The sequence below is a fragment of the Leuciscus leuciscus genome (assembly GCF_965113295.1).
Source record: "Leuciscus leuciscus genome assembly, chromosome: 1".
Lineage (NCBI taxonomy): Eukaryota > Metazoa > Chordata > Actinopteri > Cypriniformes > Leuciscidae > Leuciscus > Leuciscus leuciscus.
The window spans coordinates 41,818,828-41,835,528 of NC_138725.1; the positions used below are offsets into that span (position 1 = coordinate 41,818,828).

Genomic DNA, 16,701 nt, shown 5'->3' on the forward strand with positions numbered 1-16,701 from the left:
GGCGCACTCTGAAGAAAACATATAGCATTCACCCTTCATCCCACCATGAATTATGAATGGTAGCCAGGGAGTTGCTATAGGTGGATGCTGGGGTGTGAATGGTAGCCAGGGCGTTGCTGGGGTGATCTTATTGGTTGCTTCCTGGTCCACGTCAAACAAGCCCACCCAACTCACTTATATTCTGGTTCCTAGATTTGATCTGTCAGTCATTTATTTAAGGTAGGTCTATCTATCCCCAATTTCTGCTCTGTAAGGCAAATATTAAGCCCATAGCTTTTACCACATTTTATGGTTTATGGTACATGTTTCACATAATAATACAAACTTTGTTGTATTATTTAAATTTAATACTGTGAAGCTGCTTTGATACAATCTGTATTGTGAAAAGCGCTATACAAATAAACTTGACTTGACATTACTAGGAATACAGGATTGAAATTAGGCACTGTTTTACTGGGTCCATGTGCAGAACATCTTCCATAGGTTTATTTTTTCTCATTTTCCATAGTTTTATTTACAAACCGTCTCTGTAAATTTAATTGCACTTTCAAAGGTACACTGTTAAGACTTTTCAGTTTTTACCAGTAAGTTACTGTAATTACAGTAATTACTGTTACGGTTTCAATTACATATTTACAGTAAACAATACACAATAGAGCCAATGCTGTAATCTACTATTGTATAAAGTAAGAAAAGTAGTAACAACATTATAGTATCACAGCAATTATATTATTCCCTAGAAAAACACATCAGTGGATACAAGTTTTATTGTTGCATGAAAGACTTAAATGAACGTAATAAAATATTTATAATACAAACATTCCAGCAACATTGAAATAGAATTGTACAAGTAACGAAGTAAAAAAGAAGTTAGAGTTTAAATTATCACACAAGTAGTAACTAATGGTGGTAGTTGTAGTCAGTGTAGAGCCAGGATGAAGACAATGCTGAAACAGATAAAAAAAAAAAAAATTGATCTCAGTGTTAAAAAAAACAACTCATAACCCTCATATCAAATTTTTTTTTTTCTTGATCAAACTGCTCACACTTACTTAATTTGTCTTTTTCCACTCAAATTCTGAAAGCCTCTGCATAAATGTAGCCACACGGGTATTAAAGCTTTGGGGTTTCCTTTGGACAGCTGAACCTGTCCTTCGGCTTGTACCTGATTTTGAGGTACATTTAGTCCCCTCCGGATTAATCCTTACGAAGAACCTGAAGAAAAGCAGATGTATTTTTAGAAAAAACATCAATTCACAAGGACTACAACCATGTCATTCACTGAAACACTGTTTATAGGGTTTTAACAAAAGAAGTTTGTTATCTTACAAAAGTTGCAGGATACCCAAAACAGGGCCCTTGTTTATCTAAAGCCCTATTTGGACCGGACTAGTTTTCCAGGGGGATGTTAGAAAAATTTGTGTTTCACAGATATACTTTGTGATTTTAATCCGGTCCGAATCAGCCAAGTCTGTGTTTTTCTCACAAAACCCTCAGTAAAAATTCTAGAGCAAATTACCTACTGTTTTTTTTTTTTTTTACCAACCTGAGCTACCGTTTGTGCACCAATCTTAACTATGCTTTCATTTAATTTCAACATGGATGGTATCCGAAGAAAAACAAATCTAATTATAAAATGAATAAATAGAGCCAAATCGCGGAAACTGCAAAGACTGCCCATGTTAATATCAGTGTCAGGTAAGATACTTGTCTAGATTTCTCTGCTCACTTATGTGGGTTTATTATAAACAGCCACTTCTATAACGTTTTAATAATAAATAAAGTTATACCAATAAGTAATTCATTAAAATCATATATGTAAGGCATGCAAGCACAGCTGATGACCTTTTGTAACACCCATGTCTAGAAAACACACTCCCACCTCTGTAATAAACACAGAGATGTTAGTGCCATCCGAATCGATACATGAAATCACAGACACCGAGTGAAAGAATTATAACTCAAACTATGCTTGGAAAACTAGTCCCGTCCGAATAGGGCTTAATCCTATTAAATTATTATATTACCATGGACTGCAATTCAGTTTCTCTTAGTGTTGCCAGTGTCACAGTATAATAAAGTGTCTGGTGAATGATGTATAATTTATTAACATAAACCAATAAGCTTAGTAGTTAGCCATCATGAAACTGCATTCGCAACCCATTTTACTTCCATAATTGGACGTATTTCTGATCTAAAAGAAACATAAGTAAAATACCCCAAAAAACTAAACAAACATCTACAAATGTCCTCAAAACTCACCGCTGAATGAGCTCTAGGGTGGCACTGGCTGACTCCTGGTACTCGATATTAAAAACGTAGAAGCACCCAAAGAACACTGACAATGCCGCTGCAAAGTCCAGCTGGTTGTCTATAGAATGTGTTACTCTGCCCTCAATACTGATAAACCACTTGGACGAAGTCAGCAATGTATCACCTGAAAAATAAAGAATCACTGTAAATATATCTATATCCAAGTACAAACTAATGAGTTTAGTGTAGCGATGTCTTACCAAGCATGATGAGCCGAGGCGTTGCCGGTAAGCTCATTTCATTTTCGATGGACATCTTGGTAGCAGTTTCCTTAAAAAAAAAAAAAAAAAAGAGAACATTTTAACACTCAGCTTTTGTCAAAACCCCTTCAAAACTTTAGTTGAACTATTAACACTTCATAGTTACTGACATCTGCTAAGATGAACACAGAGTTGTCCTTTTCCTTAAAGTATTTCATCATTAACAGGATGGCTGATATGGCAGTCCTGTTACTGTTTGCTGCATCGGGGTCTTCGTCAATCTCACTGAGGATACTCTGGAGTTCTTCATTCCACTTCAGTCTCTGACTAGTGAAGTAGTTCAATATTCTGTTGGCTTTAACAACAAGGGTTTCGCTAAAGCGGCTTCTGATGTCAATCCCAGTCAGGGTTTTGAAGTGCCTGCAGAGGCCTCTTTCGGTGAACAGGAACGGCCAATGCCCCTCTATCTCACTGATGGTAGGAGGGGGGCACGAGTTGATCATGTGGCGCTGGTAAACATAAGTCTGCTGCATTAAGTCGTCTACGTTGGGCAACTCTGAAGCCCTTGGGCCTGCAGACTGAAAAATCTCTGCCGCAACTTTCCTCTTCATTTCAAGAGAATCTGAAGTCTCTCCTTCTGGGACGGAGGTAGGCTGCCAATTAATGCATCCGTAACTGTCCACTTTACATCTGATTTTTTTCCCAGAGTAGCTGTCCTGTTGTCCAGCTCTCTTCGCTGATGGCCTTCTAGGTCGACGAATCCGGTGTTCCAAAACGTCTCTATTCACATGTTCTACCCTAGTTTTTAGTTGTCTTTGTAGGCAACTGAAGCCATTTCCTAGTTGTTCTCCTTCCTCAGAAATGTCTCCAAATGTCAGAGGGTATGTAGTCACGATGCTTCGTGCCACTTCTCCACAGGCGGCTAAGTTAGGGTTTGGACAGTGGACTTGCATGGCTGCCACAACAATCCTAACAAATTCCCTTCTTGGTCCAGGTCGAGCCCTCTCTCCAGTGGACGTTGCATGAACGAGAGCTGCTGACATGCGGTCCCAAGGAACCTGGAAACTTCTGATCCAGTTGGACTTAATAGGATAGTGAGGAATGAAGGGGTTGTTCATGGGTTGTTCAAGAAGGGACTCATTTGATGATAATGGAGTGAGTGTCATCTCGTTAGGTGTTCCATCCACTTGTCCACTGGATTCTTGGTAAAAAAAAATCATGGAAAGAGATACAGAGAAATTGAAATAGATTGAAGAGCCAACAAAGTACCTTCTTCAGAGGCCTCTCAACAATCATTTATCAGTAAAACTTTGCTATAATGTGCTGGGTCTCATTCACCAACAGTTGTGTGGATTACTCATAGTTATACCACAGGAGAACCTTTCAGGAATAAATTCAGCATAATTCACAAAATGTGAATTTGTTCTTAATTTTGTTCCAACATGAATGAACTTGGGAGTATTCTAAATGAGCAACCGTGTGCCCAAGGTTAATAATTAGCATAAAACACACCCAAACCATCTCCTCGTAAAGGCTCTCCACACAACCTTTCCTTTACAGCCTTTTGTCCATCTCAGCGAACATATAATGCTCTCTAAAGAACACCTGAGAGCACACGCAATAATACCCGAGCAATGCCAAGTGTGCCATCCTCAAAACCAGTTCAAACACAAACACTTCTTATACAGACCCAGATTACAGACCTATGCATATCTGTGTTTTTATGCCTTTTCTTATTTTTTTATGATTAAATAAATGTATAAAATTTCATCTGAACACATTTATAGCCCCAGCCAGAGTATGTGATTTTTTTGCGTACAAGCGGTTTTTGTTGTTCCTAAATTTTTTGTAAATTTAGAATACAACTTACTGATGAATCATAATTTGTTTATGAAAATGTTTGTACGCAAACTTCATGCACAAATTTGTGAACACACAGTTAGTTGATGAGATCCATTGTTTTGAAATCCGAATAAATTTGCATAGTCTATAATATCATGAAATGCAAGTTATTTAGGCTAATTCTATACAAGCTTTGAAGAGAATACAGATGTGGCCTTTTGAAAACATGTGAAAAAGAAACAGGTCCTGTCCAGATTCAATGCAATATCATGCAATGTTAGAAGAGACCATATCAACAGAGGGCAGTCATGTTAGAGGACAGAAGCACTGCGTCCAAAAACGAATACTATATAGTATGCGAAAAACAGTACATCAAAAGAGTAGTATGTCCAAATACATAGTATTCGGAAAAACAGTTGGCAAAAAGTCCCCAGATGACCTACTACTACCGAAGAGATTCTGAAGTGCCACGGAAGGAGATTTACAAATGGAAATGTCGTGGCGGACGCTAACAACCTGACACTAACAACATGGTGGATGTAGGTACATCAGTACTATATAGAGTGTACATTTTAATGGTCGCGAAGAAGTACCGAATCAACCAGTATGCGATTTCGGACGCAGCGTATGTCTCAGTCAGTGTTGGGAAATACATTGTAAAATAAAAATATCCAATTATAGAATTTCTAATTCAATCACAGTTTTTTCCAGGGACAAAAACAATTAGGGGTTTTGAATGAATAAACAATTAAAATAAGCATGACGGTTTAAAACTTAAACAGGTAAAATTATACCAAATACAACAAAAACACCAACTTTCTATTTTAGTTAGTTACTCCTCAACATTGACAAATCCGTTATTTAAACACATGGGATACCACATTTTCCCAAAATGGCACTGTCAGTTAATACTTTAGAATGATTTCATTGGCTGTATTACAACAATAAATGTGGCAATAGCAAAATCAGAAAATTGTGGAAAAGATGTATACATTTGCAGTTATGTTTTATTTTTTCACTGCTCCAACTCAAAAAATTATTTTCATTTCCTGAATAGAAGTAATTTACTGAACATTAACAAAAGATTCAAATTCATCAGATTTGACAATTAAACTATTATGTTTTCCAAATTTGGTGATATGAATGGTTACAACCACTAATACAACAGACTATGTTTACAGTGTTAACAGTGAATAAAAAATAATAATAAAAAACATATAGTAATAATATTCTCACAATGTAAACAAACAAAATATACAGAAACTCAATGATGAACTACTTTGTACTCTCTACTACACAACTCCAGGGAACATAACCCACTTTAGTTTTAGTCCAGAATTCTACATATTTCAAGACATGGTTCCTCGTTTGCAAATCAATGGACATTTTTAGAGGCGAAATGGTGGAAACACAGGCATCCCTAGTGGGGGTAAAAGTTGGACTGAGTACAGGGGGCACAGAGCTATTGCACACATTTCCCCGCAATTTCTGCAATTTTGACTAAGGGGGCCCAATGAAATGGCTGAAATAAGGTCTGTGGTGAACACAAGCTAAAGACACTTTCACGTTTTACTCTATGACATAAAATACATCAGCATTTACTTGTGATTTATTTAAGCTGTTGCATGTCTCGAAAAAGTCGGCTACTAACAAGTGGCTAAATGGCTACAGAGGCTGTCAGGGAGATTAAACATCACGCCGAACAGGTAAACTCAGTCCGCTTTTACAGAATGCTTATAATTGTGCGCTTATAAACTATTCTGACTAAAACTTTCAGAGGAAATGTTTTTTTTTAGATAAAAACTGAAAGAGTTGTCGGAAGTTTAGTGGTGGTGACGTTGAAGTCGAGCGATCGTGGTGTAGTCCATTTATAGCCTACCTTTAGCTTTTTACTTCTGGCGACTGCATTTAGGCTTCAAAATTCATTAAAGCTGTGTTTATCTGTGAAAATTATCTTGTGCAAGTTTCATAAACTTTTGTTGATCACAGAGCTTGTTTTTTGTGATAATTCAAAAGCCCATGGGAAAATCCTATTGGGTTTGTGTCAAGGGAACCAGTGTGATGCGAACTGCCGATTGGCCAACAAAGTGACGTCATACCTGCACCACTATATTACACCAAAACTGTAGGACATAAGGACATACAGTAAGACCACTAATTTAATACTATATCTAATTTTTTTAAAGACATTTTTTATAGCTTTGTAGACATGACAGCAGGTTAAAACATGTCATCAGTTTGCTAAGTATTAGCAAGTTTACTAACCTAGTGAATTCTGCAGATATTTCTGTAGCCTACTGAGTTTGAGGTACAGAGCAAAGGCTTTAAAAAAGGGGGAAAGTGAGTCGTTTAGTACGGAGAAGTTCATTAAGCCGATCCCTTATCATCTTCCAGTCGCGGGGTGTAGGGTTGGGGAATTTCCGGCGAACTATTTGTGATATTGCTTTCCGCAGGTTGTTAGGTAGCGCATTTTTCCCCCTGGAGCCGTCATAGTTGACAGCACCTGACCAGCCCCTGTAAACTTCATGTGGTACTAGGGTTTTAAACAGAAGCACAGCAAAGCGTTCTGGCCTCGGTCTCCTGTCCTTTCCAGCTGATTCTAGGTACAGTTTTTCCTCCTTTTTCATGGAAACTGGATTTAAACACACATCAGGTAGAATCACCCCCTGATGAATAGACCGAAAATCATGATGCTCGGATCTTGAAGTGTTTGGAGTTTCTGTCAGTTTCAAATCAAATGGAAACATCACTGAAGAACATTGGGGTGAAATGGGTGAAATCGTTGACGTTGAAAACATAGATGTTTGATCAGATGTCGAAATCTTGGCTAGTGAGCTGTGAGTTTGGTCTGTCTGTGATGGTAAATCTGCTGAAGCAGCGTGATCAGGGCTGGATTTAATTTTCTTGAACGATTGCCGATTGAAAGCGCAGGCCATTGAAGGTGAGGAGTCCGCAGACATGACACCTGAAAAAACATACAGCTTATATTGTTCTAAATACAGACAACCAAATTAATGGCCATAAAATGCACTTAAATTCCCATGGCTATTACCAAGGTAGTTAAAAAAATTAAAAATAAAATAATGCTGTATCACTTTACATAAATGCTAAAAGTATAAGTGATCCCATTGAGTCTATTCTGACCACTTGTATCAGATTTCAAGGGGAGAGTATCTGACTTTGTGAGTGCATAGCCTACATCACACACTACATGTTGCTGCGTGTTGGTTGACCAATAAAATTAAAATAAATCATGAAACAATATTCAATTACACCAAAACGCACCCTAAATACAGTATATTTCAATGTCAATGTAGTGTTCATTCTTTAGTGGTCCCTTTTGAACTGTATTTGGGGTGTATTTTAGTATCTGTATTAAGCCACATCGGATGTGCTTTACATTTCAAACCAGCAAAGTTTTTAAACACTTGTTTGAGTGCGTTGGTTGATAAGGTGTTCTTTTGTTGCTACCAAGCAAGAACACATATAATATAATGCATAATACCTGCTTCCACCTAGTATTAAGATGTGTTTTCAGTGATCCGATCCGATCACAAATGGTCAGCCGAGACACATTACCACAAAGACCCTCCCCTTACATGTCGCCACACTCTACATCACTTTCGCCAGAGCGCCAAGTGTGGAGCACAAATAAGGCTACGTTTACACGGAAACGATCTGAAGAGAAACCGCAAAAGTGATCACTTTTTACTCTGCGTTTAGACGAGCGTTATGGGGGGGAAATCTGCGTGCATACGGTGACGCAAAAGTGTGTGAAATTCGATGTAGTATGCACTCCAGGCGGCTAGGTGGCAATGTGAAGCACTGATCGGTGCCTTCACTGTCTAGCAGACTTTTGCGTTTTTACCGTTTAGACGGAAACGCGACGGTGGAGCGTTTTTAAGATTTCCACTCTGGAGGGTGGTTTCACTTTTTGGCGTTTTTAAGCCCCAAAAACGCCGTCGCCGTCTAAACGAAAGGCACATCTGATAAAATATTTTTACGTTTTCACCCGCGAGCGTTCTCGTGTAAACAGGGCCTAAGATAGAATGAATAAAGCCATTATGCTGCTTACAAACTAACTTAAGACCCCGTTTATACCTGTATTTAGTCAGTGTTGTCCACTAGTGACCGAGTCCATGAAAACACATCATAATACCAGGTGTAAACAGGGCCACAAATGCAATGTTGTTTTGGGCCACATTGACACCTATATTTAGCACTGACCACTTATGATCGATAACCCAAGGTTCATCTTAATGCCAGGCGTAAATGGGGGAGATTTGGCAATTTGAGCACAGCATAAACAGTCCTCTGACGAAATTGCATTCCCCATTATCACATCCGAGATAATTACACACCCACCCCAATTCTGTGACAAAGACATAAGAGATGCACCCCCAAGAAATACCTGCAACCCCACTTTAAACCCATTAGCTGAATTTGAAGGTAGGTTGGATGACCAAATGTGCCTGTAAGCTTTTCTCAAACAAAAAACAACTTGATTTGGACAGTTCTTGTTGTGAAGAACCCTGGGGTGGGAAAGTGTGTTTTCAAAGGCCACATCTGTAGGTCAACAGTCCCTTTCTCAAATGATTACCGTTAAGCTGTGATGTCATGTCACTCATCAGAAATTAAGATTGAACACTGCTGTGTTTTCTTTATCCACCTGGATGAGAAGTGCTTTAGATTGCCGTCCAATTTGACTGACAGGCGTAAAAGGGGATGATCAATCAATATGGTTTTTGCTCACAATAGTTACTTTAATACTGCAGTTACTATAGTTCGCAATATAGCCACTCAAGTGCGAGACGCAACACAACTATCAGACGTCCATCTACCACACATTTATATTGGCTCACACATAGCAGCATTTAATTCAGTGCGCACACTGGTTGGTTCTGAGAGAGTTTGGCAGACTCTTTCATGCAAAAGTGGCAATAGTGACACTGTGCAAACACCCAAATCCAGTCCTGGAGGGCCAATGCTCTTCAGAGTTTAGCTCAAACCCTGATCAAACTACCTGTGATTGTCTAGTGATCCTGAAGACCTTGATTAGCTTGCACAGGTGTGTTTGATCAGGGTTGGCTAAACTCTCCAGGGCAAGATTTGAGGAACCCTGCCCTAATCCTTTAAAGTGGAGAACAAAATTAAAAAGCAAGACACGACAACACCGAACAGAGGTGCTATGAGTACAACAGGCTTTTAAGTTTGTTTCTTACCTCTTTGTCTGAATGTTTTGACTAGTTTTCGACACTGTATTGGCTCCAGAAGGTCCTGAAGATCTGACACCTCTACTAAGGAAAGGTCCTCGGACTTCTCCACACCCACCACAAATGACAGATGATTGACCACATTATGAACTTTGTTACTGTCCAATTCTGGGAGAATTCTTTTGATTTCCTCTTGAATTGTGCCTGTAGGGGGTTAAAAAGAGCATTGCATCTATAAGGACTTAGCTTAAACCAAAAAAGCGGCACTTGAACACACAGAGAGAACTACAGCCAACTGTCAACTAGCACGTGTGTTCTGCGCCTGCGTGTAAATGTCTATTTAACTGTCTATTTCTGCAGATCTATTAGTCTATTCGTTATTTATAAAGGGAAATCGACGCTGCAGATACACAAACAATAAACAAAGCAGCGCGCGCTAACCGTTTTGAATTTCAATCCTGCTGAATCTGATCACTTTCTTTATTCCAGTGCGCTCCTGTTATTAAAATATTCGCCCAGGAACACTCAGGTAAGATGACATCAAATTCATTCTATCCGTACCGTTTTGACTTCTTTATTTCCTGTTTTGCTATTATTCTCATGCACTGACTCATTCACTAAGCTGGACAGCCAATCAGAGTTCTCTCTCTCACTGACGGCCAGACGCCGCTTCAACATGCTGAATCGGCCCAAGAAACCCAGACGCCGTCCGACTAGAGCCAGTCTGGCTTTAGAAATCAGGAATGGTGAGAAAACATTGTGCTTAATACGTTTTTCGTCTTTAAACCAAACTTGGGTCTTCAGTCAACAAAGTTTAAATCCGTCTGGCTAGTGCACTTCCCATAATGTTTACGTGTTAGGTCAGTATGCGGAGAGCAGGTGTCTTTTGTGGCTGTTCGAACACATTCGACCACATGAGCGTTTACACTGCAAAAGCAATCTGGAAGTGGTCAAAAGTGGACAAGCTCAAAACGTTTTAGACCCCTTTTACCCCTGTATTTAGTGTCGTCCACTTGCAATCGACCAAAACGCATCTTAATACCAGTTGTAAACAGGGTTTCAGTGTTATCTTTCCAAATATATAGCCACAACTTTCGCAGTCTACAAAAGTAGGGTTTCATGATGGTACAGTAATTTACCAGTCATTTACTATCTATTAACCCTTATACATGGTAATAAATCATTTAAAACACATAGGCCTGGTTTCACAAACAGGGCTTAGATTAAGCCAGGATTTGGATATTTACGTAGCTTTTATAAACTTGCCTAAGAAAAAAACATTACTGGTGTGCATCATGAGACAAAACAATGGCACTGACGTATTTTAATACAAATCAGTGCAAGTTTCTTTCAGTTAAAACGGCTCAATAATGCATTTTAGTCTGGGACTAGGCTTAATGTCTGTGAAACTGGGGGACAAGAGTTTACAATGTATGTGTATGAGGTCAGCTGTGATGTAATAACTCTTGTACATCAGAAGAGGTGATGACCAAATAACTACACAAGACAAAAAGTTATCTCACGGCATACCTTTCACACTTTGATTATCTTGGTCTTCCTCAATTCTTTCTGAAGAGCAATCTTCAAATGCCTCCTCCTTGATCATAATCATGTCAGGCTCTTCTTCCAGCAAATTTACTGGCTAAAGGGTTGAAAATAAAAAAGGGAACTTGCTGACATTTGCTTTGTTCTCCATACTTCATCATACAGCAGCATGATAGAGACCAACCTCTCCTATGATGACCGCAGGCTCCAGGTGTGTGTCGTCCTCCTGCTCCCCAAGCTTTGACTCCTCGTGTCTCCAGAGGTTCATGCACCATTCCTTACCGAAGACATTGTCAATGGCAGGGCGATGTCCGGTGTCTGTTGAACATGTGGACATTCATCATTAGGCGGGTATAGAGACAGGGGCACAACGTGGATGTTTGAACCTCCAGTCTTTAGGTTATCAACATCAATATATCTACAGATGTATGACTCAGAAAAAGTAAACATCTTAAATATTAGCTACCTGTAAGTCCCGGTGCTTTTGTCCCGTTCATCTTTCCAGCGGTTTTCCGAGCAGATTGAAGTTCACTCTCCAGAAAATGACATTTCTTTTTCAGAGATTCATTTTCGCTTGTAAATCGCGAGATCTCTAGTCGCAGGAAAGTCGAATTTTCTTCGAAAAGTTTGCTTAATTCCACAACAGCTGTTTTCGCCAACGTTTCCATTATGGATGTTAACTGTTTTTGGTATTCAGTTGTATTCATGATGTCCATTGTTTACGGGGAACTTTCAAAAATAAATACTCGTCCTTCGACCCGATAGCGCAATGAATGTTTTACAACAGATGTCTAGTTATACCTCAATCAAACAATGGCGGTATGTTACCTTTACTATTTATCAAGATAGAAACAAAGCATAGCGTTTGGCAGTAAAGGATCATGGGATGAATTACCGTAAACCACCGTGTAGAGGCGCCTACCCTATAGTCCATTGGAATGCAGTTGTGTTTACTTCAGGAGGTTTGACGAACAAAACCCTTTTTTAAAGGCATGAAATGGATAGATTTTCCCATTGAAAAGCTTGTCAAGCTTAGGGCCATAAAATTAGGCCACACTTTAGATTAGGGTCCAAATCTCACCATTAACTACGACTTTTTTTGCCTTAATAAACTCCTACTTACGGCTTATTATTGGTTAGTAAGGTAGTTGTTAAGTTTAGGTATTGGGTAGGATTAAGGGATGTAGAGAATATGGTCCAGCAGAATAAGGCATTAATATGTGCTTTATAAGTACTAATAAACAGCCAATATCCTAGTAACATGCATGCAAATAAGCAGCTAAACTTAAGTGTTACTTTAAATTATCATAAAGCTCAAAAAATCTAATACTTTTGTCATTTTGCTCATGTTTGGGGATGACATTAGAGTTGAATTAAAAAGAAAAGTTAGAGGACAATTAATTAGACCATTTTCGTCTGTGAATGAGAAATTTTCATTAAAAATAAATAACATCTTTCATTACAAAAATAACATCTTTATCACAGAGCATTAACTAACAGATGGAACTTTTTGATCTTGAAAATGTATTAGTAAATGTTAATTATTAACTTAATTATTACTAAGATTAATATACGCTGTAGACGTATTGTTCATTGTTAGTTCATGTTAACTAGTGTAAATAAAACATATGAACAAATTAAACCTTACAGTGTAAGCGAAAAGTTTAATGTGAAATTGAAAAGTTTAATATGAATTTGATTGTGAAAGGCATTTTCTAGTTGAAACGCATGATTTGTGTGTGTGTATGTGGTTTTGTCCTTAATGCATCAATTGAAAAATACTCTTAAACAGTTGATCATCTTATTTTCACTTGTTTGTGAAAATATTACCACATTTATTTAAAAAAAAGACATTTTATTCAGGAAACAAATTGAAAATACTTAAGTTATAGGGTAAGTTATCAAAGTTAGTTATCAAAAAGTTACAGCAATAAACCCATAGTTCTTGTTCTCCAAAAGTAGCAGAAAATTGGACACAAGAAAACATTTCACAATGTTCACAAACACACAACCTGTACTATCAGCATTTTCATCCACTTTTAAATTTTGAATACAGATTTTTTTCAATAGTATCACGTTTATCCTTCTGTTCAACCAACATATAATACAATGATCTAAGCTGTGTTTCCCAAAAGCATCAAATGGTCTCAACGATCAACTTAGCTAACGAAACGCAGCCCCAGACAGTAGTTTCATAATAAAACTAAGTACACATAAGTAACAATTGTTACATAAGTAACATATAATTTCTATTCTAACTAACACATCGGTGTGATTTAAGGGCAGTTTTGTACGCGTATCTTTTGCCACATTCTAAACAGCTGAATGGCTTTTCTCCAGTGTGGCTTCGGAGGTGAACGTTCAGAGAAGATTTTTGAGAAAAACTCTTTCCACACTCCACGCACGTGAACGGCCTCTCGCCAGAATGAGTGCGCTCGTGAGTTGTGAGATATATTTTTTGAGCAAACCTTCGACCGCAAACAGTACAGACATAAGGTTTTTCTCCGGAGTGTGTCCGCATGTGTTTTTTCATATGGCTTAAATATTCAAAGCTTCTCCCACAGAACACACAATTAAATTTCTTCTTTTGTGTAAAAATCTGGTTGAAATTCCGGTGATTTGGAAAAAATTCAACATCAGCACTCAAATCTGACCCTGTTGTACAGTCTCCATGTGTCGAAATTGTTCCTTCAAGAGCTTGCTCTTCGGCTTGTGGCTGTTGCACGTTCAAATGGACTTGCTCATCTGAAGGTACCGTGTATGTGATAAAATCCTCTGAGCTCTGGGCAACACATCTCTCATTACTGGTCATTGCTGGACCTGCAATTCGATAAATGACACATTAACATCTGAATATAATAAGAGTTAATAGCAGCTGTTCTCAAGTTGTTTCTCCACAAACCTCTCAAACGGCTCCTTTGGTCTGCCTGAGGTTTATTTTTCCCAGAGCAATCGTCAATCTTCAGCGTCTCTTCTTTTATCATAATTACATCTGGTTCTTCATCCAGCAAATTTACTGGCTAAAGGGTTGGAAATAAAAGAGGGAGCTAGTTAGCTGTGTTATGATTGTTTTTAAGAGAACTCCATATTCAGCAGTACATGAGACCAACCTCTTCTGTGATGGTTGAGGAGTCCAGGTGTGTGTCGTCCTCCTGCTCACCAATACTTGACTCCTGGTGTCTCCAGAGGTTCATGCACCATTCCTTACCGAAGACATTGTCAATTGTGGGACGATGTCCAGTGTCTGTTGAACATGTAGGCATTTAAAAAAGTACAATTACATTTAAAAAAGGTAGCCACTGAGAAATCTTATTTACCCACCACAGGCCAAATGAATCTGATTATAGTCTTAAAATATAACAATATTTCAATATTGTACCATTTCTGGAGATCAGATCCTAAACAAATGGCCATCAACTGTAGAATGGGAGCGGTGGGGGACCATCTGAGATCTATTTCAGACAATTGTCTGTCTGAAGTTCATTAACATACAGATAGCAGCTGTTACAACAGGATAAACTTAATTTACATTAGGGGTAGTACTGTATAGCCCCTTTCACACAGAGATTCCGGAAAATACACGGATAAAGTGACCCGGGATTTGACCCGGGTTCGTTTGATTTTGGTTCATTCACACTGCCAGTGATTTTCCGGTGTTGTGCCGAATTTCGACCCCCGCCAAATTATTACCCCCCTAGTATTGGTAGGTTTAGGATTAGCTGTGGGGGAGGGGTTAGGATTAGGGGTGGGGTTAGGATTAGGCAATCAGGTACTGACTTCAACGAGGGGGGTAATAATTTGGCAGGGGGTCGAAATTCGGCACAACACCGGGACTGAACACGGCAATGTTACTAGGTCCCGACCCGGCATCGATCCCGGCATAAATCCCGGGTCGAGTTTGCGTTCACACAGAAGGCGCTCTGGCAATTTGCCGGCAATTTCCCGGGTTCAAAGTGCTGTGTAAAAGGGGCTTATATTTTAACTGTTTGAGTTTAGAAAGTTCTGAGTTAATTCCTACTCCTTTGAACCCAAGGTGCATCACATACTTTGTCTTCTTCATCGAGATCTTCCAACATCCTCGTAATTTTCTCTTATAATACTTTATTTTACAACATGTATTGTGGTAAATCTATTCCAAATGTTTTGGGATTGAATGTCAGGGGGGAATATCCTAAGAAACAACTTAATGATTAAAAGAAAATAAAGTTGAGCTCCATGATACCAGATGCCATTTATTTTTTAAAGGGCAGAAATGCACGGCATAATAAGCCTAAATATGTGACTAAAAGCTTAAATTCAATCTATTCTGTGTATAAAGCGATTGTGTCTCTTCAGAAAATTTGGATAAACCACTCAATTCATATGGATTAGTTTTACGAGCTCTTTATGAACTTCTTGAAGTGTCAAAGTGGTAGTTGCATAGCTGTTAATGAAAGCTCTCAGATTTTATAAAAAAAAGATCTTCATTTGTGTTCTGAAGATGAACAAAATTCTTACGGGTTTAGGATGACGTGAGGGTGAGTAAATGATGACAAAATGTTCAGGTCCCCATTGACTTTCATAGTATATATATTTTTTTAAATACAATGGAACTCAGTGGGCACCAGAAACTGTTTGCTTACCCATATTCTTCAAAATATCTTCTTTTGTGTTAAACAGAAGACATTTTTTTATGCAGGTTTAGAATAACCTGAGGGTGGGTAAATTATTTTCATTTTTGGGTGAACTACCCCTTTAACTAAAACAAAGGCCTTATTTTCAAGTTTGTGCATTACAGAATTAACAGAGCCAATCTATCAAACCATGTTCACTAAGCTCTAAATTATACCGATTGTAACTAATGGGAACCGAAACCTTTTCCAGAGAATGACCAAGTACAACTTAAATGGACATGAAAGTCAGCAAACAACATCTCTCAAGGGCACAGGGATCATCTTTTGTGGAGCATTTTGTTTTACGGCTTTCAGTTTACCATCTCAGATATTAAATTCAGCTTCTCATTCTCCTGGAACATCATAATTCGCATTTAATTAAGACAAAATTCAGAGTATCAGTCTATTTTTAACACGCGTTTTATAAATCACCTCGAAGTCCCGGATGGCTGAATGGAGCTTCTGTCCCGTTCATCTTTCCAGCGGTTTTCCGAGAAGACTGAAGTTCACTCTCCAAAAAATGACATTTCTTTTTCAGAGATTCATTTTCGTTTGTACATCGTGAAATCTCTAAACGCAGCAGCAACGAATTCTCCTCAAAAAGTTTGCTTATTTCAACAACAGCGGTTCTCGCCATAATCTCCATTATCGATGTTAACTGCGTCTGAAAATCGGTGGTATTCATGATGTCCATTGTTTACGGGAACCTTTAACGTTACAAGAAAATTCTTAATATAGCCGTTTCTTCATCTAAAAGACACTGTCGCTATATTCTCCACTGTCTTTTTGTAGAAACACACCATAAATAGCGTGTGACCGAAAAGGATTATGGGATGAATTACCGTAAACCAACGTGTAGACAAGCTTGTTTTCATAATAACATTGATTCATTGTATACATAATAGCACGAAAATAATAACAGATTCATGGAAACTG

The 16,701-nt window shown here is 38.4% G+C and overlaps 2 protein-coding genes across 2 annotated transcripts; both read right to left on the bottom strand.

The window, feature by feature from the left end:
• Positions 1–464: 464 nt before the first annotated feature.
• Positions 465–12,017, bottom strand: LOC309475501 (uncharacterized protein). The gene is made up of 9 exons (XM_082138300.1): positions 11,580–12,017; positions 11,298–11,431; positions 11,099–11,210; positions 9,578–9,772; positions 2,684–3,714; positions 2,514–2,583; positions 2,263–2,437; positions 1,053–1,215; positions 465–947 (listed from the first exon to the last, which is right to left on the bottom strand). Exons 1-8 carry the CDS (start codon positions 11,827–11,829, stop codon positions 1,053–1,055), a joined length of 2,130 nt encoding a protein of 709 aa, XP_081994426.1. The 5' UTR covers positions 11,830–12,017; the 3' UTR covers positions 465–947.
• Positions 12,018–12,909: 892 nt separating this feature from the next.
• LOC309476624 (uncharacterized protein) lies at positions 12,910–16,694 on the bottom strand. The gene is made up of 4 exons (XM_082139754.1): positions 16,198–16,694; positions 14,224–14,357; positions 14,016–14,133; positions 12,910–13,933 (listed from the first exon to the last, which is right to left on the bottom strand). The coding sequence occupies exons 1-4, from the start codon at positions 16,457–16,459 to the stop codon at positions 13,368–13,370; spliced, it is 1,080 nt and encodes a 359-aa protein (XP_081995880.1). The 5' UTR covers positions 16,460–16,694; the 3' UTR covers positions 12,910–13,367.
• Between the last annotated feature and the right edge of the window lie 7 nt (positions 16,695–16,701).